The sequence below is a fragment of the Gastrolobium bilobum genome, unplaced genomic scaffold, assembly GCF_033153095.1.
Source record: "Gastrolobium bilobum isolate Gb01-03AN ecotype WA unplaced genomic scaffold, APGP_CSIRO_Gbil_v1 utg36412, whole genome shotgun sequence".
NCBI lineage: Eukaryota > Viridiplantae > Streptophyta > Magnoliopsida > Fabales > Fabaceae > Gastrolobium > Gastrolobium bilobum.
In genome coordinates, this window is record NW_026895256.1 from 92582 (window position 1) to 118034 (window position 25453).

At 32.6% G+C, this 25453-nt stretch overlaps 3 protein-coding genes across 3 annotated transcripts; 1 reads left to right on the top strand and 2 right to left on the bottom strand.

The window, feature by feature from the left end:
• Positions 1-317: 317 nt before the first annotated feature.
• LOC133302083 (TOM1-like protein 6) lies at positions 318-6306 on the bottom strand. Its single transcript, XM_061501808.1, has 10 exons — positions 6101-6306; positions 5846-6007; positions 5181-5259; positions 4938-5036; positions 3735-3848; positions 3104-3267; positions 2915-2996; positions 2743-2828; positions 2355-2615; positions 318-1797 (listed from the first exon to the last, which is right to left on the bottom strand). Exons 2-10 carry the CDS (start codon positions 5962-5964, stop codon positions 522-524), a joined length of 2280 nt encoding a protein of 759 aa, XP_061357792.1. The 5' UTR covers positions 5965-6007; positions 6101-6306; the 3' UTR covers positions 318-521.
• A 12567-nt stretch (positions 6307-18873) lies between these two features.
• LOC133302133 (protein LURP-one-related 10) lies at positions 18874-21239 on the bottom strand. The gene is made up of 3 exons (XM_061501883.1): positions 20862-21239; positions 19375-19602; positions 18874-19212 (listed from the first exon to the last, which is right to left on the bottom strand). The coding sequence occupies exons 1-3, from the start codon at positions 21144-21146 to the stop codon at positions 19069-19071; spliced, it is 657 nt and encodes a 218-aa protein (XP_061357867.1). The 5' UTR covers positions 21147-21239; the 3' UTR covers positions 18874-19068.
• A 2077-nt stretch (positions 21240-23316) lies between these two features.
• On the top strand, positions 23317-23700 carry LOC133302109 (uncharacterized). Its single transcript, XM_061501853.1, has one exon. It carries the CDS (start codon positions 23317-23319, stop codon positions 23698-23700), a length of 384 nt encoding a protein of 127 aa, XP_061357837.1.
• The last annotated feature ends 1753 nt before the right edge of the window (positions 23701-25453 follow it).

Consider the following 25453-nt stretch of genomic DNA (forward strand, 5'->3'; position numbering starts at 1 on the left):
GCGTAAAACAACAAAATGATACAATAGCTAGGATCAGATTTGATGCAACTTAGCCGATAGAATGAATCTAAATTTGTCTGTTAATTTCAGAGAACCATTATAAAAGAAAAATATATTTCAAGTTTGAATTATACCTGTTCTTCAAAATTCAGTATCCGACGTGCCAATCTATGTATGGATTTGTTTGTATTATAGACATGTAACGTTTATAAGGTCAAACCCTACGTTGAACTTGTAACACATTCTACTCTAAACATGATTTCACATGCCATTTGTCATGGTTAAAGACCAATGAACTTGAAAATGAGAAGCACTACCAGAAACTAAAATCTTATATCAAAGAATGTTCCACGTCTGTCGTCTGAGGTAAGACTCAAAACAAATGACTTTATGATCTACACATATGTAGGATATCAATCTAAAGAACTAACATAAGCTGCAAATGTGAAGAAGCCAACAGTATGTGATATACAGCATTGATATCAACCTCACAATTTTTACATAAAAACATAAATAAAATCTCACTTATGCCCCCCTACCATACCAGGTCCCATTGTCCCTCCTGACAAGCTGGATGATGTGCCACTGCTTGTCATCTTTACCCTTCCATCTGTGCTTCCAAAAACATTCAAATCTTCAAATAACCTGTAAGATGGAACAAAGGGCTTTTGTCCAGTTCCACTGGCAGGTGGAGTCCTCAGTCCAGAATTCCCCCTAGGATCTCCTCCACTAATACCAGATGAAGGGAATGAATAATTATGTTGCAATGGCCGAACCCCGAGTGTCGTGCTGGCTTGAGGGGTTGAAATCATATTTGTAGCAGATAATTGGTTTTGATAGTTGGGATATCCGGGTGTAGCAGCCCATGGCGGAGGAGGATATCTTGCTGGGTATTGGAGATGTTGATTCTGAAATTGAGGCTGTGGTTGAGATTGCTGAATGTGTTGGTGTTGGGGCTGAGACAGTAACTGAGGTTGAGGTTGAGGTTGTGGCTGAGGCCGTAAATGCGGTTGGGGTTGGGGCTGAGGTTGCAAATGTGATTGGGGTTGTGGCTGAGACTGCAAATGTGGTTGAGCTTGTGGCTGGGGCTGATACTGTAATGGTCGGGGTTCATAATGTTGTTGCAATTGTTGTTGAGGAGGACTATATTGAAGATGTTGACTCTGCAACTGTGACTGAGGTTGTCGTTGCAATGCATGTGGGGATTGTGGTAAGGGTTCTGATTGAGGCTGAGGCTGAGGCTGAGTCTGTAACTGTTGGGTTTGTTGATGATGCTGTGCTTGATCATATTCATAGTGTGTATGTAATTGCTGAGGTGAGGGTGGGGTTGGAGGTTGGGATTGGGATTGAGGTTGAGGTTGAGGTTGAGGTTGGGATTGATACATCTGTTGTTGAGACTGGGTTTGAAATTCTGACTGAGATTGAGGTTGAGCCCAAGGGACAACATAACTGTTGAATGACAAATTTCCAGGATACGTTTGGGGAGCATAAGAATACCCTTCTGTTCCTGATTGAACAGGTATCTGATGCATGCCTTGGCTAGAAGCTGATGGCGCATAATTTGTCTGTGGAGAAGATGGTGCCAGGGACAAAGTGAGACTCAGTAAGTCAATAAGGTCCTGATCTTTTGCAGGACTAACTGTTGTAGGTGGGTCAGGAAGAGCTAATGCATTGGATGGGACAGAGGTTGAGGGCTCTGGCACATGTGGAGTTGGGCTGCTAGGGTTCATTGACCCTGAATTTTCACTGGATCCAGTTGTAGCATCTTTTGAAGTCACTGACTGTGTCTTAGAATGCCTGCATTAGTAGTAAAAAGTTCACACTAAATTAAAAATTCATTAAGAAATTCACTGACACAATTGAACAATTTCATTACCCCCCCCCCCCCCCCCAACCTGCAATACATGTTGCATATACAAATTTACAGAAATTCTCAACAACATCAACATCAACAACACCTTTATCCCAAATTAATTGGGGTCGGTGGTAGACAGAAATTCTATGATGATTAAAAAAAAAAAAGATAAAGATAAAAACTTACACTAATAACACAGTTTTGCTTGCCAAGCCAAATAGGATAGAATGGAATAACTAGGAGTTTAAATGTAAAATGAACAGAAATGCTTTATGCAATGATTCCTGTTTCAACTCAATGAAACCAAGAGTAGATAATTCACTTGGCCATGCAAATCCATACATCTATAGACCTAAATGCATGCGGAAGACATTCTAAACAGTTGTATTTTTGGATAAGTTACACTTCCTATTTTCATATGAATGGAAAAGAAAATTGTATTTCCATAACCACGAGCAATGAAATATCAATTTAAAATATATTATCAGTTCTAAGTGACCTTCGAGCGAGCTGTGCAAATTCATCTTCTTCCTCTTCATCACTCTGGTCCCTTGTTTCAGAAAACACTAGGGCTGAAGGGCTAGCTTTAGGTGTTGAAACAGAATCTCCTGGGCTGGAACTCTTAACTTCAGTTGTTAGAGTGCTGGAACTTGCACCTTGAATTGGAAGGGGAGTACCAGAAGCAATTGCATCATGCCTTGCGAGCAAACTTTGAATACTATCATTTAATTCAAGGCCTTGCCCAAGAAGCTCCTCATCCCTACAACATAACCAAGATGATAACAAGGATTATTCCACATATCCTGTGGACACAAAGACTTCATAAAGCAATGCACAAGTATATTTGGGTGAGTGCCACATGATATAGCCAGTTGAGTGGAACTAACCCAGTTGTTGTTAGCATCTGCATCAATTTTTTCTGGTTGGTGCGACAGCGATCAACAAGATCAACAATTACTTCATCTTTTACAGCCTACAAAGCATAAAAAGTAAACACTTAATCATTTTATTTAGTTCCAATGAGGATTCAAGAAGGCCAAGCAACACTGTTTAACATACCTCGCGGTCACTAGGATTCACAGCCAGTAGCATGTCACTCAAAAGGTCCAAAACATGCCGCATGGAATCCAAGCTTGACAAACTAAGAATTTCAATAAAAAAATTAGCCAGCAGACAAAGTTGAGCACACAGAAATTCAGGAACACAGGACAGCAGCAGAAGCAAGGATGATACAAATCAGAGTTTCACCTTAAACTTTCTATCTCTGTTGCCATTGTTTCGTCAAGTGTTTTTGACGAATTGCTTGGCATCCCGTATCCAGCTTGCATGTTTCTTAAAGTTGGATGGGTAGGAGGTGGAGTAAAAATTGGAACTGCATTTGATGACCGCTTCGGAAAACCTACTCCAGATCGCTGCCATTTATAAAATCCAAATGATGATATGTTCTAAAGATCATTTAATTATTATTCCAATGCAACAAAGGGGATGAGGATTCGGGTTTTGAAGGGGACAATTCCCCACACTGAGGTTTTGAAGGAAAAAGTTAACCTTAAAATTCACCCAATTTAATTATTTGTCCCTAGAGAATTGCAAAACCAACAAATTAGATTTTTAAGCATTTAATTATTTTGAGGTGTCAAATTCAGTTACAAAATACAATTTATAAAAACACATAATAAGAAAATGTGTCTTGAAATTTGTAAAAGTTAAATGTCACCATTAAAATGGAACAAAGGTGCTATTATTTCACAGAATATCCACAAATGTCAAGTGAATATCAATTTTCGCAAACTAGCTTCCACTTTCCACGAGCAACTATCAAGGAAAAAATGGATAAAACCAATCAAAAAATTTATAGAGTAGACAGCTGTATACTCACCCTTAATTCCTCATATGCCCAATAGTACTGAGGATGTTTTCCACCTGGACCCCCAAATGCCTCTTGCCACGAGTCCAGCAATACTAAAATTTTATCCCTCACTTGCATGTCTGCCTAAATTATCATCACATGTATTTCAAGTTAGACGAGACAAATCACTAAGGAAAACAAAGAAAAATTATAATTAGCTCAAAATAGTGGTTGAATAGATATAGAGCACCACTATATCCAAAGTTCATCAATACTAAGCTTGCTTTGATGGACTAAACACCATACATACTTAGGGTAATTAATAAATACTAAGGGCATCAACTCAACATTATGACATTTTATTTTGACTGGGAAATACCACCCATAAATATTCAGATAACTTTGAACCCATGAGGTCTAAGGTTGGAGGTGACTAGCTTTAAAATATACAAATATAATGAAAACAGGTTAAATCTAGGATCACGGACTAAGGGAAACCTCCACTGAACTCTACAACACACGGATCATTAATGATGTATAGCAGTAGCCCACGGAGCTTGATTCAGATATAAATTGAATCAGGCAGAAGGTGCAGTTGAAACAACAACATCATCAGATGCCATAACAAAGTAAATTAAATCACAGATATTTGCATTGAACTTTGATATCAGCTACCTTGATAGGGAAATTTTCCAAAATAGTCCCTCATAGGTCAGTTCAGAAGAGAGAAACAAAAAAAATTATTTCCATAGTCTAAAATAATTGCAAGTACTTATCATACAATCAATAATGTCTCTTAAGAACATCATCTTCTGAATAAATATATTTTTTACTATTTCTTTTGAGTTTTAACTTTTAAATTTATCAATATGAAGATTATAGATAATAGACAGAGCCAAAGAATAAACACTTTGGTTTAGAGTTTGTGAACAGAAAAGGTGGATTGATGGATGAGAAGATTTGACAGCTGTATCAAACTGCAGGCTTGATTAATTATTTCAAAAACTGTGCTAACTGATCAATTTTACTAACACAAATCTTGCACAAAACGGTCAAGCCCAAACATAGATTATCCCTCTATACAACAAAACAGATGTTTGGTCCTAATGATCTGAGCTAGTTTATAACAACAAATTTCAATGAAGAATGCAATAACAATTTGTTTCAAGCATCAAATAATGCAAATTAAATCAGAACGCGTCTGAATGAAGCTTCAAACTAACACCACCTTACCTTCTTCCTTACGATTTTGATCATCTCCTCCAATATGTTCCTCTCAGCAATTTGAAAGTGCACAAAATCACCACAGTTCTTCACCATTGTCTCTAGAAGCTAGGGAGTAGAAGATAAGCAGAAACCATAAGACAAGTTCCAAATAAAAATGAATTTGAAATTTAAGTATGGCAGGACACAGCCACAAACAACTTGAGGCGAATATGTAAAGGTTAGTCTGAAGACCAGTGCCAACAAAAGTACCGTGAGAGCTAGTAATTGAACTTTAGAGCTTTTATGTTGTAATCTCTTCTTCACAGCTTTCACCACATCTTTTGGCTGCCTGAGAAATTAAGCATATGGCACTCATCAAAGATTCAGTAAAATAAACTATAAATTTCCCAAAGACTAATTTATTGAAGGGGAAAAAAAAAAGATTAGGGAAAGGAGAAAGAAGCAAGTTGACAAACTAGTTTATACTATCATCCAGTAACTTTCAGTTTTTCCTAAGAGAAAATTGAGACTAAATATTATTGTTACATATAGAGACCAACAATTTTGCATGAGAAAAAAATAAAAGCAATCAGAATTTAAAAAAAAAAAATCATATAATTAGCAGAAAAGAACAACCAGCTTCCACTATTTTCCATATAATCCTCAACTGATTCTTCACAAGAACATGAACAAATCCCCAACAACCCCCTCCCCCCAAAATCAAAATAAAAAAATAAAAATAAAATAGAAACTTTTGACCCCAAATTTCATCTCATAATAAAAGCCATAAACATCTGCATGAAACTTCATATTTAAAAGAAGAAACATCATAAGCATGTGACAGATGATCAAAGTCAAACCCTTCAAAAAAAAAAAAAAGGTCTCGAAATTGATATGCTAGCTTTCTCGTATTCTTATCGTTGAAGATTCATTACCAATGATTAGAATTGATGGAATCACAAATTTCGATGTTCATGGTCCAATCAGGACCCAAAAGAAGATCGCTGGTCGCCTTCTCCACTGCGACAGTAGCTGAAGAAGAAGAAGCAGCCATGATATATTCCCCTTCTCTCTCTCTCTCTCTCTCTCTGAACTTTCTAGGAGCAGCAAAACCAATTCTCGATCAACGACCCAAAACACAAAAGCAAACAAAGAACCAAACTTTGAAGGAATTATCAGAAACAAACCACCTCGGTGATTGTTCGGAAGAGTGAAAGATTACGAAACCCTAGCGAAATTCATCAAAGGGAACAATCGAAAAATAATAATAATAATAATAATAATCCGAAAAGTCGTCGCTTGTTTTCTCAAATAGGCAAGTTCTTCCTTTTTCTCTCAGCTAAAAAGGGGTTCTCACAAGTTTTCCTTTTTTCCATTATTTTCTCGCGGAAAAAGTATTTCCCGGAAAGTTCGTAATTTTCCTTCCTTGCTTGCAATCTTTGTGGGTGTTATTCCACGCACTAGATACCCAGGCACCACGTGGCAGTTCATCCTGTAAAGCAAATTTTTTTTTTTTTAATCACTCAATTATGAACATGTATCATGGTGAGATCACCCATGAATTTTTTTTATGTATTATTTTAAAAAAAAATCTAAATCAGAAATTGAATTGATGAGAATTTTAAGCTGTGATCTAATAGATTTGATTACCAAAGATATAATTTAATTAGTTTGATTTACAATTTATTTATAGTTATAACACATAATATTTGTAATACAAATATAATTAATTAAGGATCGAATGAATAAACTCACTTAGATTAATTATATTTTAAAGCATTACTTTTAATATAAAGAGACAATAATCATTTGAATCAGTCGTCAATGATAAATTTTGTGAATCCATTTAATATTTTGATATTTAATATAGTTATTAATTTCTCTTTAATTATATTTTTAGAAAGTAATTTAATATTAAAATGATATTTGCTTTACAATATAGTGGACTAAATTAATTTCTGCAATTTTTAAAAAACTAATTTATTACCCAAGATATTCTTAAACGAATAATTTAAATATTTATTTGTAAAATGTTTGAACGGCATAAAAAGTGTCTTTAGTATGATCTTGTCGTTATCTTTCTTTTGTAAATCATATTATGTATTATTGTAAGTTATGTTAACATACCCTGTATTCAGAATGGAGACATCTTATTTTACTTTTTTTTTATGTGGAAAGGAAACAAATTATTCCAATGATGGTAGCTTTATGTACAACGAGAAAGTTGCACTATTATTCTCTATTGAATTTTTTATTAAATTAAAATAGAATATGGCATCTTAGATTTTTTTTTTTTTTTGGATAACATTGCATCTTAGATTTTAGGATGCTGGTGTATGTAACAAAAGAAATAGTCTGACAAAAGGTTGCTTGAAATTTGAAATATGTAAAAGGTTAACTTTATAAACTTAGGGAATTAAAAAGGAAATGTTTTCACTCACTTTTGAATTCATTAAGATTTTCAGCATGTAGAAACTCAAGAAATAATTCTTAAACATCAGTTTTTTTTAAAAGAAAAATGAGTAGATATTCTTCATTGATTAATAGCATTATATGAGAAAGTTGTAAAGTGAAAATGACACACTCAAAGCAAACCAAAAAGAGAGGTTGGAGGAAGCTCATCAAATTACCACCACTACCATTCTCCTCTATGAATAATCTAGAAAAGCCACCTAAGAATTAATATTAATCCCATAAATAATACTAATAGTAATAACATTATTACGTGCTTTCTAAAAATCTCTGTAGTGTGAAACAATTAGAAAAGAAATGTGCCTCTAGGATCATAGAGTATTGCTCAAGTAAACCTCAAAGTTAGTGTAAATTTTGTTTTCTTCCTTTTGTCTCTACAAATTTTCCTGCTCTGATATTATAAATAAAAAAATTATTTCATTTAATAAAAAATAAATCAGATTGGTTAGATTTCAAAAAGAAAAGTTGAAGGGAAAAAAATAATCAGAAATCATAGTTTATTATTCATTATTTTCCAAAATTTATATCAGTGTCTTATAAAAGCTGAATTTCACATACAAATTCACAGAAACTATAAAACTCATAAAACTCTGTAACTATGATGACTTGATCATTAAAAATAGTTAGAAGAAGAAGAAGCGAGAATCTGTGCTCTTAAGGGGAGTTGAAATTTCACATTACTTAGTTGTATGATAAATGATAGGGTTTTGCATCTATCATTTAACATGACCACAACAACTTTCCTACACACACAATATGGGACCTGCAATTTTTGAAACCAAAAAAAAAAAAAAAAAAAACTCTGGCACGCAAAACGAATCTCTATAACATAACACAATCACTTTTCCTACAATATAATTCTTATAAAACCCTAAATGATATATGCCACAAAGAGAAAAAGATTGTGGATTCCAATTATATTTTTCTCTTTCATTTCACAATGTTTTTTCTCTCCGTGACAAATATTGTTTATCTGCTTTAAAAGCAAAAATATATTTCCTTATTATTAATAGAAAAAAAATATAAAAATTTCATGCGACCAAATTAAATAAAATTTTAAGGGATAAGATATTATAACAATCAATTAGTGTTACTATCAATGTTATTACGAGTCAATTTCACCGTTAGATCGATTATGTTGATTTAACAGTTATATTTATTTTCATCTTTGTATGATTATGATTTTCATCTCTGTATGATTATGATTTCCATATTTAACGTGAAAACATTAAATATGAGAAATTATAACCATACAAATGTGGAAATAAATATAAAGTATTAAATATGGAGAATCATAACTATACAAAGATGAAAATAAATAAAACCGTTAAATCAACATAATGGATCTAACAGTGAAATTGATTGGTAGTAACATTAATAGTAACACTAATTGATTGTTACAATATACTTCCCCAAATTTTAATATAAAAAGATCCATTCTCTTAGTCATAAATTCCCCACGAATAGAGAGCTATATACGACCATTGAAAGCGAAACGACAAAAAAAAAAAACAAATGTTATTAGAGGTATAGCGGCGGCTAAGTGTGGAGTCTGTTTTATATGCAATTCCACGAGTGAGTCAAGAGTTTCAATGGAACATTATTTTCTTCATCAATTTACCAATAAATCGCCAACTTTGAACATTGACGAGCTACAACTTTTGGCCTTTTAGGTTCTCTTTGCGGCCACGCGCAACTGGCCAATGCATTATTCTTTTTTTTTTTTTTTTTTGTAGTCATTTATTCCATCGGCCAAAGAACAAAACACGTTGTAGTTTCATAAAGGTTGATAAAATAAAATAAAATCCTAATCGTGATTGTAATGGAAAGAAAAATGTGTACTCGGTGATTATAACGCTTGGTTATTTTACATTTATTATGAAGTTATAATTACAAGTGTACTGTTTCAAATCATTGTATTATAAGACATTCATATGATGCGTATAATTTAAAATAAATAAATAAATAAAACTATTCAAGACCCATATTACGAAAAGTATCATGCTTTATTATATATGGAAGCATATAATATCAAGTGTTAACAATTGTTTTTTCTTTCTCGTACAATAATAGAATCGAAGGATTTGGAACTTTTACTGGCCGAAAAAACCTAGGATGAAACTCAAAGTATAGGATCCAAACAAAGTTTGATTTGCAAGTTGTTCACTTAATGCCACAAAGAATATCCCATTGTGCTCATTGTTTTGTCAGCTGTGTGAAACACACCCTAAAGAACTTAATTATATGAGAAGAAATTGACCCAAGCTATATAGCTATTACTTTGATGTTCACATTCACATTATTGTTGACTAATTAATTAACTTAATTATTAATATACTTTCTTGTTGTTGATGATTATATAAAAACATTACATATTCGATTTCTTATCACATTATTAAAGCATTAATTAATAAATCAAATTCAAAATCTTATAGATGATAGAGCACGAGGGGAGCGGAATGTTTTCTTTCCTTCTTATTTGATTTCTTAATTGTCGTTATTCTTTCTCTTGTTAATTATTCATTAGAAGTTGTCAATTTAATTCCATTTTTTAATGTGGCAGTTTTCTTTAAGAATAACGGGTTGGTGGTCAAGTTTCTTAATGGTTATCCTTTAATTATTGGGTGGGACAAAGTTTTGTTCATTCTTTACACGTATCAAACATTGGTTCTGATGATAATCTGACCAATAAATAAAATAATAAAAAGGATAATGTATACCACATCCTGACAACAAACATATATTAGTATTGAATTAGATTTTTCAGTCATGAAACATGGTAGCCACACATTTATAGTTTGGATTTTGAAATCATTGACCACTAACTTGAGCACTAAAATTTTGGATAGTCCTCACCACTAATATATATGTCACTTGATGCTTAATATCCTAAATAAATCTTTGATATTACTGTTACACTAAAGATTTAGTGCATTCTATTAATAAAAGTATTACATGTTAGTTAAAGTTTTTTTTTCTCTGTCAAATCTTTTTTCTCTCCAATGATATATAATGCTCCCATTAATAAAATGCATTGAATCTTGATGCAACAATAGCACCAAAAATTTATTCATCACAAAAACAATTAAACAGCTTGAGCACATGCACCCACAATGTTTCTAAATGCATAGTATATAATTATACATGCACACTCGGGTGTCTTACACTGATATGCATACTCAGCAATTTTACCTTGTAAAAGGTTCGACATTAATCGGGAATTTTATGCATTCACCCAATCCTATTAAAGAAAATAAAAATTTCATTCTTTAAAGTAAAATAATTTATATCATTATTATCGAAAATTAATTTTCTCTTTTTCTCTTTTTAAATTTTCTAATATTATACAATTAATTATTTTAAATATAAATATTCATCAAGTATAATATTCATATTAGTTATTAATTACTTATTTTTGAATTTAAATTTTTAATTTTTCACTGAGACTGTTTTCAAATTTTAAATAAGATTGCCAATTATACCTCTAAATTAATTAATAAGCAGTCCATTTTTGTATTAGCAAGAAGTTTAACAGATATCGGGGGAAATGGACACAAAATCGTCATAGAAAAAGAGGATTGTGTTATTGGAGGGAGGGGAAATGTTGATGGTGCCACTGGCTATCATCTCTTATCAACTTCAAAAATCATTTTACTAATAGTTTTGGAACATCTGATTAGATATATATGGGCTTTATTATTGAACTGTCCGGCAAGTCAAGTCCATTAATTTATAGGAGGACAAATACTCTCAATACACATATGATTCTTCCCTCACTCCATGTATACATAACCCTTACACATGATAAGTCATGCACTTGCACATGTTAGAAAGAGAGATATATTATTGGAGGGGGGATGTTGATGATGTCGGTGACTATCATCTTTTATTAACTTCTAAAAGCATTTTACAAATTATTTTGGAGCGGCTAGATAGATATATATGGGCCTTATAATTGGATTTTCTAGCAAGTCGAGTCCATTAATTCATCAGAGGACAAATAGTCTCTATACATCTTATTCTCCCCTCACTTCATGTATGCATAACCTTTACACATGATGAGCCATGCAACTGCACATGTTAGAAAAAGGGTTATGTTATTGGAGGGGGATGTTGATAATGCTAGTGGCTATCATCTCTTATTAACTTGAAAAAACATTTTACTAATTGTTCTAGATCGGTTGGTTTGGTGTATATATATATGCCTTATTATTGGATTGTCTAGCAGGCTGAGTCCATTAACTCATCAGAAGACAAATGGTCTCCATGCATCTGATTCTTCCCTTACTCCATGTATGTATAAACCTTACACATGATGAGTTATGCAGCCGCACACGTTAGAAAGAGGGTTATGTTATTGAAGCGAAGGATGTTGATGATGCCAGTGGCTATCATCTCTTATTAACTTGAAAAAGCATTTTACTAATTGTTTTGGACCGACTAGTTAAGTATATATGGGCCTTATTATTGGACTGTCTGACAGGCCGAGTCCATTAACTCATCAGAGGACAAATGGTTTCTATACATCTTATTCTTTTCGAACTCTATGTGTGCATAATCCTCACACATGATGAGTTATGTCGCCTCATATGTTAGTGAAGTCCACAAAACTAAAAACGATTGTTACATCACACTTCTTATATAGGAGATATCTCCTCATGCTAATATATATATACATCAATCCTCCATTGAGAAATCACCTTATTCACTATTGCTCACCTATTGTTATCTTGCAGAAATCTCTCCTATGCAGCTATAATTGAGCTCATTTCAGCTCATGCTTGATTCTTAGCTTGCCTTTGCATGGCTTCACGATGACCTCCATTAAACTATAATTTATATTATTGACTTAGCTAGTCATTGTTATAATGATATACTTTGACACATCATATCACTCTTCCTGCCCTTAACAAGTTCACTAATGTATATTTTTTTATTAAGGATTGATGAACAATATATAATATATATATATATATATATATATATATATATATATATATAATTTATTAATTAATGCACTTTGATTACAATTTGTTTAAATATCTTAGAAAAATAATTATACAAAATCCAAAAAGAAAAATAAAATGTTAAAGTAGAAAAAGTCAAGAAAGATAAAAAAGAGAAAAATTAAATGTAAACAAAAATCGTAATTCAAAACAATGAAAATAATAAAAATTTAGAAAAATGCTATATGGCTGTTTTAATGAAATAACTTTTATGTTATATACAAATTTAAATTTTTTTTTTTGGTAATCAAATTTAAATTCTTTTAAATTAAATATACTTCTTTATAAGTTTAAATAATTTTTATTTTAATACATTTTAAATATTTTTTATAAATTAATTATTAATCTCATATATTAATCTCATAATTTTAAATGTTTTTTATATTAAGTATTTTTTAATTTATTTTTAAAACTTTTACTTGAATCTAAAAATGCCTGTAATTTTTTACATCCTGTAATTAATACATCTTTTCAACCAAAAAAAAAAAATACATCCTGTAATGTATAAAAAAATACATTTTGTAATATCTAATATTTTTCATATAAATTCACTTTAGAGTACTCCCTCCAAGAAAGGGAATATCATAATTCCTTTTTGGAAATTACAGATTTTATGTCAAAAGTTATAGACTAAACAATAGAAGTTATATATTGATTAATAAAAACTATATACTACAAAAAGTTATAGACTAAGTAATATTTTTTTTTTTATAAGTTAATTATGTCTCCCCTTTATTTAATTTATATTTTTAAATTAAAAGGAGAAAAACTCTATTTTTTATGAGTTTTAATGAGTATGTACAAGTCATGAATAACTTATTTAAATTATGTGGATAAATTCAGTTTGCAAGTTTGAAATAATTTAAAAGCCTTTTATCCGGATTTAAAAGTTTATAGCGTGACTATTTCAAATCCAAATCATTTTTTCACCTTTCTCATGAAAATTAAGACTTAAGAGTGACACTATTTGTTTTGAAACAAGTATTCCTATTCAAGGTTGATCTTGAGAAAGCATACGATAGGATCAGTTGGAATTTCCTTCAGGATACCCTATATGATGTAGGGCTTCTTGAAAATTTGATAAGACTAATTATGTGGTGTGTTTCATCTTGCACTATGAATGTTCTTTGGAATGGGGCTTGTACTAAAGAATTTCGGCCAACTAGAGGCTTAAGACAAGGAGATCCTCTTTCTCCTTATCTTTTTGTCCTCTGCATGGAAAGACTAGCCCATCTCATTTCTCAGGCAGTGGATCAAAGGAGGTGGAAGCCAGTGAGGATTAAAAGGGGAGCTCCACAAATTTTCCACTTATTTTTTGCTGACGATCTCCTTTTGTTTGCAGAAGCTTCTCAGGAGCAAGTGTTAATAATTCAACAGGCCTTACATATATTTTGTGATTCATCTGGTCAAAAAGTCAATCATAGTAAGACTAGAGTTTTCTTTTCTCAGAATGTGGGTCATACTCAAGCAAACCATCTTAGTGGGCTTCTTGGTTTTTCTTTGACTGCGGATCTTGGAAGATACTTGAGAATTTCTTTGCATCATAAGCGAGTGGGTCGGTCATCTTTCTCTTATGTTTTGGATCGAATGAATTCTAGAATTGCTGCTTGGGATCATGCCAGTCTATCTCTAGCAGGTCGTGTTACATTATCTAAAGCAGTGTTATTAGCAATCCCATCATATCCAATGCAGGTTTGTTCATTACCGCAAGTCACCTGTGAAGAGATTGATAGGAAGATTCGAAATTTTGTTTGGGGTTCATTTCCACACTCTAGACGTTCTCATCTTGTGGCCTGGAAGCAGATCTGCATGGATAAAAAAAATGGAGGCCTTGGACTGCGGAGTATGAGGGAAATGAACTCAGCATTTATCATGAAGGTTGGGTTCAACCTCGTAGCTCATCCAGATGCCTTGTGGTCAAAGTTCTTACGTGCTAAGTACAATGTGGAGGCAGGCATGACACCAATTATTCATGCTCCAAACAGCAGCTCCCAGCTTTGGAAGGGAATTACGCGTCATTGGAATATTATAATGGATCATAGTCGGGTGCAGTTAGGCAATGGTCAGTCCACTATGTTCTGGCTTGATAGCTGGCTGCCCGATTGTGGTCCTTTGATCTCATATGCAGGTTCTCAGTTTTCTGTTAGTGATACTCTTTAGAAGGTGGTGGACTACGTGGATGAATTGGGGCAATGGAAATGGAATTCTCTTCGACAATTGCTTCCAGATTCTGTGCTGCATCGATTTATGAATTTTCTTCCTCCTTCTAGTCAAGATGGCCAGGATCATTTAATTTGGAATGGAACGACAGATGGCAAGTTTACTGTTAAGTCAGCATATGCAATATTAGCCATCAATGATACTACAATCCAACAGTTTCCTTGGGAAAGTGTTTGGAGATGGCAGGGGCCAGAAAGAATTCGCTTTTTTCTTTGGTTAATGGCAGGGGAGAAGCTGATGACTAATGTTTGTAGACTCCGCCGTCATATGGCTCTTTCAGATCTGTGTCCTAGATGTAATCAGTCTAGTGAAACTATCCTTCATACTATTCGCGACTGTCCACAATCAAAGGATGTATGGTGCATGATAATGCCTCATATAAATCAGCGTGAATTTTTCAACCTCAACCTGCACAATTGGATCATTTCTAATTTAGACAGCTCAAAGGATTGGGGGATGGGGTCGGACTGACCTCTTTTATTTGGAATCTTAGCCTGGAAAATTTGGAAATGTAGGAATTCTTGGGTTTTTGAAGGTGATCGCCAGAATGCTTATTCACTTATCCGTTCAGCAATTGGTTTCAGAGATAGTGTCGCTCTTGCAGCTAACCCTGTTTTTGGAGCGGGCAATCAACCAAGGAATCGAATAGAGAGATTGGTTGCTTGGTGTTGTCCTCCTGTGGATTGGGTTAAGCTTAATGTTGATGGTGCATGTGATGCTAATGGTACTAGGACTGGGTGTGGAGGAGTTTTTCGCGATGCCTCAGGAACTTGGATCGTCGGATTCTGTAAAAATTTAAGCTCAGGTACAGTTTTGCATGCTGAGTTATGGGCTTGCTTGGTTGGTTTGGAGCTAGATTGGGATAGAGGTTTTAGGCAAGTTTGGCTCGAAGGAGATTCTCTTTCAGCTCAACAGCTCATTACAAATGGGTGCCACCATGATTACCCAGCGGCTAATTTGGTGAATCGTATTCGAAATTTGATGCAGCGAGATTGGCAGATTTATATGTCTCACATTCACCGTGAAGGAAATAGAGTAGCGGACTTTCTAGCCTCTTACTCTTATGGTTTCTCTTGGGTAATTCAGGAATTTAATTGTCCACCGTCAGGTTGTATTGATAGTCTGTATGGTGACACTATAGGTGTTCACTGGTCTAGGCTTTGTGCCTAATTTCTTTTTGTTGTGTTTTTGTTTTAATTTCCTATTATTTCCAAAAAAAAGTATTCCTATTCAGGTGTGAGATTATTTCGGGTACTTATTATAACCGTGAAGTACTTCAAGCGACTATTAGTACGTGTCAAAAAAATTTAGCGGGTATTAAACATTAAATTATATCCTTTTTAAGTGCTACAACATAACAAAAGTTATTTATTAATGTTTAAAACGTGGCTAATGTGGCTCTGCAGCCAATACTATAAAAATCCATTTTTATAAAACTTAATTTCTCAATTAAGCCACACGTCATGGTTAAAATATATTTTACATTAGGTTATGTGTTTAATTTTTATATTTGTATAAAAAAAATGTATTGACACAATTGAAATATCATGAAGAAGTTGCAATATAATTTTAGGGATTTGCATCTATCATGTCACATTACACACAAAAATTTCCTACACATGTAACATTTTGTGCGACTCGCACTTTTTGAAGTAAAAAAAAAAAAACTAAGGCACGCAAAATAAATTTCTATAACATTATACAATCACTTTTCCTGCAACATAATTCTTATAAAACCCATAATTTTATGTGTAAAATTAAGAAGTGTCAATTAGAAGATTGTAAGTCTATACCTTTTTTTGGGTAACAACTCCTGTTTGTTCTTTTATTGACGTGGTTTACGTATTGGCTTGCAATGATGAGGACTTAATTATTTTCAATTAAGGATGCACAATGTTTAAAGATTTTAAGGGATGACTAGATCGAATTACTTTTTTAAATATTGCAATGATCGAGCAAGTCATTTTCATCTCCAATCACCATCATCCCCGTAAACATAGAAAGTCCACAACCCTATATGAAAAATTAAGTCCTTTTTGTTATAAAAAAAAAAATTAAGTCCTTTTATTTATAGTCGATTTAAGACCACATAAAACAACTCATTATTAATTGTTATTATAGATCCTTACGAATATCTAATAGTTTAATAAATGGCATCTAACTGGAACAACATAAAATTTGAAAAGCATATGCTCATCTTAATTCACTTGTTAATTTTGAAAGTAAAAGCTAGTCAATCAAAGCATTTAATTAAGAGAAAGAAGTAGACTACCAAAAAAAGAGAGAGAAAGAAGTAATATATATATATATATATATATATATATATATGTGTGTGTGTGTGTACCAAGGAAGCACGGACACTTGTAAAAACAGGAAGAGTCGGGTCCGACACGGCGACACGCTCCGACACGGTGTCGGACACGCGGTTGACTTTTTCCGACACGCGAATTTGACCGTGTCCGACACGGTCAAATGGCATTTTCGTAATTTTCTTTTTATTTTTTTTTTTAATTTTTTTTTAAAAGTTAAAATATATTAATAAAGCTTCCACCTGATCATATCAATTTTTTCTTTTTTTCTTTTTTTCCCTTAAGTAGATAAGAGATCATCTCAGCATCATTGTTGTCAATTTCTATCACGCTCTTGTTGTATCTTCTTCTCTCTGATCTTTCTCTAATATGATTTGATCTCTCTATCTGATATTATATCTCTCTCTCATCCCAGTTCTTATTTTTTTTATTAAAGCTTCCATCTTTATAACGTGTTGATGGGTATTATTAATTTAGTTTCATTTTTTTTGTTAAATTATTAAATATTAAATGAAATATACACTATATAAATTAAAAATATTATTTAATATTAAAACGTGTCCCAACGTGTCGAAATCCATAAATTTTTAGGATTGACGTGTCGGAGTGTCGTGTCGTATCGTGTCACGTGTCGCGTGTCGTATCGGTGCTACATAAGTGTGTATAATCCAGTCATTGATGTTATCAAAAAAAAAAAATCCAGTCATTGAATCGAATGTAATATTATTTTAAAAAGATTATATATACTGAATTTTAGATAATCTGAACATTTATAAATATGCAATTTAATAATAGATATATTTAAATATCATATTATATATTAAAATAAAGTGGTGCAAAAAAGTATTGATTAGTTTTAAAATTATATAAAATTTTAGAAGCATGATATACTTGATGGGAACTTTCAATCAGCAGTTAAATTGATAAAATTTATCGTTCACCAAAAAATATTAAAGGGTGTGAATATGCCAAATATTTGAATGCTTAAAATAAACAAGAAAAAATAAAATTACTAATATGAGTCATTTTTCAAAGGAATTGATATTATATAAGGATATGCAAGTTTATTCAAATAAGCTTAGCAATAGAGAAATTTTTTTAAACTACTATTTTTTGGTTAGAAAAAAGTAGGTTCGGAAAATTTATCTATTTCAGTTAATGCTTATCAATCTGTTCAACTTGCATGTCCTTAAATAATAACAATTAATATGTGCATATTATTTGTCAATTTTCCAAAGTAATAATGTAAAGGGTAAAACACTGTTTTTTGCTGAACTTAACATCAATATCAATTTTAATAAACAGATTACATTCCCATGGAAAACAAAATTATAATAAAAAGAAAAAAACTATAAATTATATCAGGCCCAATGAAACCATTCCCATTGCCAATAAACCCAATTGTGCAAAAGTTAAGAACATTAACTTCGACACCGAGGTCTATGACAAATAGGTGGGCCGAAAAACTCACGGGCCAGGCTATTCACAAACTAGGTTGGAAGAATACATGTTCAGCTTCTAGTAGCAATCGAGTTTGTAATAAGTGAAAATCTAGATATGATTAACGCAAGGCAATCTAGATATAATGGATAAAATAAATCAAGGGTTAAAAGTTAAAACTCTATGTTAATCTGGATTCTGGGTGATGCAATCACAAATGTAAAGAGCGCACCAGAGCATTGACAGAATAATACCAAGGAACATCCACTGCATCGAAATGATTGAAGATGTTTAGAGACAAGCGACTATTCTCACTAGTGAGGATATGCATTATAATATTTTCAAAATATTCTTATTAATTCTAATCTAGAAATAAAAATAGTTAAAAATTATATTTAATAAAATTGATTTTTTTTTTTTTCAGAAATGGAATCGGTAATTGTTGGGACTGAATTATAAACATACATACAATCGCAAGTAAAAAAGAAAGAAGGGAAAAAAGAATAGAGACACAGATTATCATGGTTCATCCAATATAGAGACATACATAAAATAATTAATACACGTGAAATATATAGTACCATTGATATAAAGTACAATAGATCTTGACGTAAGAGTGGATCCTCTTATGTGGAAAAGTGATCATGTGATCATATTATTTGATCATAACCACTTATTTAAAAATTATACATTTTTCTTTATAACATTCCTCTAATCTACCTTCTCATCCTCGTTAATCTCGTCAAGAATCACAATTAGCGCCACTATAAATGCATAATCAATATTGGGATACACCGTAACTGTGAAATTGTCTTTCCCAATCAGAATACTCTGAACTGTATGCTTTTTATGCATCTGCAATAACATTCCCGCGAAATATATTTATTTTATTGGTTAGTGTTAATATTGTAACATACAGTGGTAATTCACTGAAAGTAGTTAATTAAAACCGATTGGATTTTTGGTAAGGAAAAAAAAATTGTTATTTTGGTTATATAAACAGAGGAATTTTTTTACCTGGGCAACAATGGTGTCGGATTCACCAGCATAAACAACGCAGGATCGTTCAAACCAGCTACCTTTAACCTTAAAGTCACAAACATCTTCTTTGGTATTATTGGCTAAGAATACATTTAATTTGGTCTTAAACTGAATAAGGGAAGATCTCTTCAGAGTAAATATTAGATCTTTGGTTTCTGTGCTTTCACCCCTAAAAGCTTGCCATCGATCATGTGCACTCATCATCTGCATCAATAATACAGCTTACTTGTAACATTAAACTAACTCAATTTTAGATTGTGATTGATGGGGGTATATGAATTATAGAGTTCAATGATGATGTGAGGATATTACTAAAAAAAATAAAAATCCTGAATTTTTTGTTTATAAAATACTTTGGAATAGTCACCCAAAAAATAAAAACAAAATAAATTGTATATTTAATTAGCAATTCACCAAAGAATTTGTTTACACAAATAGACAGTTTACGGTATTTTACATTAGGATTGTGTGAACAATTAAAAAAAATAAAAATTGACTATTAATATTTTTGAAAGTATATTCTATAAGCTTATTTCCGGCTCAAACTGTTGCTGTCAAAAGGGAAAAGTCTCATTTGCTTAAAATATTCGATAAAATTAATTAAGATTTTCGCCTTTGAAATTTCACGTTTTCGATATTTGTTGCAAAAACTTATTTTATAATACACAAAAACTTTGGTAATATCTAAAAATGTTAGGGGGGTTTAAAGAGAGAACCAAACACATGGATTATGTGATTTTGTAACCCGAAAAATATGCAACATATAATAGGTTAAAATAAAATTATAAGCACAAAATGCGAAAATGAATCAAATAATAAGGTTGAAACATGTGTTTATCTTAAAAACATTTTTAATTAATTGGGCTTCGGCCCTTTCATTAACCAAACAAAAAATATTTTTAATTAATAAATAATTGTAGACAACATGCATGAAAAAGTCAACTTTGTTTTTTATAGTATAATTCCCCGCACATCACATGCAACGAATTGGCATTAAAGTAAGGGATTCGATTTTTTTTCATATTATATCATAATTGAATTTTTATGTTGTGATTTAATTAATGGTGGATCTTATATTAATTAATTTTTTTTTATACACAACATAAAAATTAAATTATCATGTAATATGAAAAAATATTTTTCAGTAATACAAACATAACTGATATATAAATATTCGGGTCTTAAAATAAAGATTTTATATTATTAAAATATGAAAACTAAATTTTTTATTATCAACATTTAATGAAAAAACTAAAAATCTCATGATCACGATATATATACATGTATATTGTATACTGTTTATGATCTGTGATTCATCAAAATAATATTAATAATAATAATAATAATCGTTTTGAAAATCTTGGTATTCTTTTTAATTTTCTGATATTTGCAGGAATATAGAAAATGGAAAGAAAAAAAAAAACAAGAGAAAGTGGGTGGAAGGTGGAGGGACAATTACAAACCTTCCGGCGCAGGGTGACGATGGGTTTACCGGCGGCGTCGATCAAGACACGGCGGTCACGGAGGGTTAAGAGAGAACCCTTAACTTTGAAGACGATGTTGCCGTTAACATCAGTGACTACAAAGTTGCCGTCAGAGATGGTCATCACCTTCTTCACCACAGCCAGATCAACCGGGTACGGAGCACAGTACTGAGGGCCTATGACGGTGGTTGGAACCGCCGGCATAGGGGCGGAACCAGAGGCATAGGGCTGTGGTTGTGCTGGATAAGGATTAGGATAAGCCATATTGGGGAAAAGACTTTGTGGGTTATGGGGTTGATGAGGGGAATGACTTTTATATAAAGAAATGATGAGGAACTATGAACCTGCTTAAAGAAATGATGAACTTTATATAAAGAAATGATGAGGAACTATGACTTTTATATAAGGGAAAAAAGTTTCACAGATTAGTTTAGACAACATTATTTAATATTCATCGAAACGACGTCGTTTTGAAGTTGAAAAATTAAAAAATTAGAATGATAAAGACTATTATAACCCTGAAATAAATTAAAATTACAAAAACACCATGATTTCAGTTCCAAAACGACGTCGTTTCAATGAACATTAGATAAAGTTATCTAAAGTAACTTTAGAAAAAACAAACTCTTTATATAAAGTATTTCTTTCAGTTAATAAAATTATGTCGAATGAGTTCAAAATGACGTCATTTTGTAATTATAAGATTAAAAAATTATAATGATAAAAACTAATATAGCCTTGTAATATGTTATAATTACAAAAATATCTTGATTTTCGTCTCAAAACGACATTGTTTTGAACTCATTGGAGATAACTTATATCTATTGACAGAAAAAATCATTTCCCCTAAAAGTTATATATGACTTTTTTTTTCTTCATAAAAGTTAGAAAAAAGTTCAACTGATTTACTTAGAATCACTTCTATATTTCTTTTATCATATATGTTCATGTTATTTGTAAAAGAATATATTTTTTATCATAAATATTCATGTAATTTTTTATTTTTTTACAAATCATGGAGATATAAAAAAAAATCACAAGAATATAGATGATTTTAAAGCAAATCAAAAGAGTCTCGGTGAATATTCCCCTAAAATTTATATATGACTTGATTTAACAATTAATAATAGGCTTTAATATTTCTACATTAAATATAGGTAAGTTATTTATATTAACTCTTAAAATGACTTTTTTTTTAGTTAAAAAAAAAATATATAATAAAAAAGACTATTATAACCTTGAAATAAATTATAATTCAAAATACTTTAATTTCTATCTCATAATAATATCATTTTGAGCTCAATATAAATAATTTTTCTATATTGACGTAGAAAAAAGTAACTCTTCATAATATTCTCATAAAGTTTTACGTCAATTGACTCATTCAAAAATAAGGTTATACTATTGTTAGCCTTTTATCATTCAATAGTCAGAGTTTTTCAATTCCGTGTTGCCCTTTTTTATTTTATTTTTGAAGTTATCCGTATTGTACTCGGTTGCTTAATATATAATATAGACGAGTCAGCATCTCTGGGTGCCAATTCTGTGTCTCATTCTCATAGTTACGAGAAAGTATAAACTTTGGCATATATATATATATATATATATATATATATATATATATTTTGTAAATTGCATCCGTCAATGACACATATTTTAAATAAATGTGTGTAATATACAATTTATTAAAATAAATGTGTAACACATATTTTAAAGTTATGTCAGTAGATTAATTTTAGAGAAAAATATTTATCATTTTAAATGATACAACTTATATTATTTTACTTTAACAAAAAGGCGGACTCATATTTTTATTTTATTTTTGTACACTCTTTCTCTCTCATCTCTTATCTATTTTTTTATCACTTAAAATAACATAATTTTACATCTTTTAAAACGACACATATTTTTCCCTTAATTTTATAACATATAGCAATAAATATATTATTCTAAATTTGTATTGTTAATGTTAGATTAGGAAGTTTAAATTTAGAAAGTTGTTGTAACAAAGAATATTTGTTTTTCTGTTTCAGCAACAAAGTATTTGATTCTTTATTTTGTTAGAGGATTTTTAGGAAGTTTAAAATCTTGTTTTGTGTATTTATACACCTCAATTGAAGAGGTAAAGATATCAATGAACAGAAGTATTTCAGTAGTATCATTCTTTACATGGTATCAGGAGCGTTCTGATCTAGGAACCTTGTTTTTTTTCAGATTTTTCTTTTTTTCCTTTACCCAGAAGGAAAAAACCCGTATTGTTTTTTTTTCTTTTACCCGAATCCAACCCGTATACCCGCATTCTTTCTTCCTCTGTAACCAAATACCCGCACCATTTCTTGCCACCCGAAAGTACACCCAACCCGTATACCACTTCTTCCCGTTTTTCCCACCCACAAACGTCACCGTTTTCCTAATCCCTAATTTCTTTCACTCGATGGCATCTTCACCTCCTTCATCGCCCACCGCCCCTACCCCACCTTCCTCAAACATTATTATCCAACAAGATTCCTCCTCCTTTTCCATCACTGTTGTCCTTGATGACCACAATTATCCGCTTTGGTCTCAGTTACTTGATATGCGAATTGGTGCGCGAAACAAAACCGGGTATCTCACCGGTGCCACCAAGCAACCACCGGCGGCTGATCCTTTTTTTGATACGTGGGTGACTGAAAACAAGAAGGTGAAAAGCTGGTTAATTGATTCCATGTCTCCTCCCCTCATGCAGCGCTTCATCCGAATCGAGTGTGCATCGGAGATTTGGGATGCTGTCCGGCGAACCTTCTTTGATGGTTCAGACGAAAGGTTCTCTTTGAGTTGAATCAACGGTCCTTCAACACCAAACAAAATGGCCAGCCACTGTCCACTTATTTCAACGACCTTCTTTCCATCTTCCAGGATATTGACCATCGGACCTCATCTCAGGCAGGCACGGTTGCCGCTGTTGTCCAGATGCACTCAGCCATGGTGCGTATGCGGGTGCATATTTTTCTCTCTGGTCTTGATGCTGAATTTGAACAGGTCAGGGGTGAGATTTTAAGAAAGGATCCTAAGTTGGATCTTGAAGCTTCATACGCCTATGTTCGGCGTGAACAGCAGCAACGTGTTACCATGAATAGACCTCTCTCCACTAATGATTCCTCAGCCATGGTGGCTCACAACTCACGGTCATCCTCTACCCCTCTGAAGTCTCGCAGGGATGGGTCTGCTTCTAAGATTATTTGCTCACACTGTGGCGACTCTGGTCACACAAAGAATCGATGCTACGAAATCGTTGGCTATCCCGATTGGTGGGATTTCACTAAGAGGCCTCGCCGGAAATCCTTGAACAGAGCATCATCTCCCATCACTGATTCGGGCCCTCTTCCTTCAGCCAATGCAGTTTATGAAGGCATCCTTGGTAAGTCTCATGCTCTTTCTACATTATCTGCAATTGATTCATGGATAATTGATACGGGTGCCTCTGATCATATGATTCGATATCCCCATTTATTGTCTAATCTCATCCCTTCCCCAAAGAGTGTAATTTCTACAGCTAATGGTGGGACATCTGCCATTGTTGGCCAAGGCTCCATCTCCCTTTCCAATCGGTTACATCTCTCCTTTGTTTTGGCTGTTCCATCTTTAGATTTTAATCTATTGTCTGTTAGTCAAATTACCTCTAATTCTAACTGTTCTGTGAATTTTTTGCCAAATATTTGTATCTTCAAGGACAACCAGACACAGGAGATTCTTGGTTATGGTGTTAGAAGAGGAAAATTGTATTACCTGGATGCTTCTCAATTCGGCAGTCTCTCCTCTCCTTGTGTGGCTGCTACCTCTGTTATGGATTCTGCAAAAAATAAAGTCTGGCTTTGGCATAGGAGACTAGGTCACCTTTCCTTTAGATATCTCCATAAATTGTTTCCTAGTTTTTTTAATAATTTGAGAGTCAGTGATTTTCATTGCTCGGTTTGTGAGCTGGCCAAAAGCCATAGAATTCCTTATTATCCAAGTTTGAATAAAAGTTGTGTTCCCTTCCAAGTTATTCACTATGATGTATGGGGCCCAGCAAAAATATCATCTTTTTCTAACTGCTTTTATTATGTAACATTCATTGATGAATGTACTCGTATGTGCTGGGTAAGTCTCTTGAAAAATAAAAGCGAAGTTTATTCTGTCTTCAAGAAATTTTTTTGCATGGTTCAAAATCAGTTCAACACTAAAATTCAAATCCTTCAGTCTGATAATGGAATGGAGTACATGGCTGGTGCTTTTTCTGATTTTCTGACCTCTAATGGAATTATACACCACACTTCCTGTTCCTACACACCACAGCAAAATGGTTTAGCCGAAAGAATGAACCGTACCCTCATGGAAGTAGTTAGAGCCTCTTTATTTGGAATGCATGTCCCTTCCTCCTATTGGGGTGAGGCTGTCACTTCTGCTGCCTATATTATAAATAGAACTCCCTCCAGTGTCCTTAATTTCCAAACCCCTTACCAGACACTTACCTCTTATTGTTCTATCCCTCATCCATCTACCCTTGAACCTAGAATCTTTGGATGCACTGCTTATGTTCATATCCCCAAAAT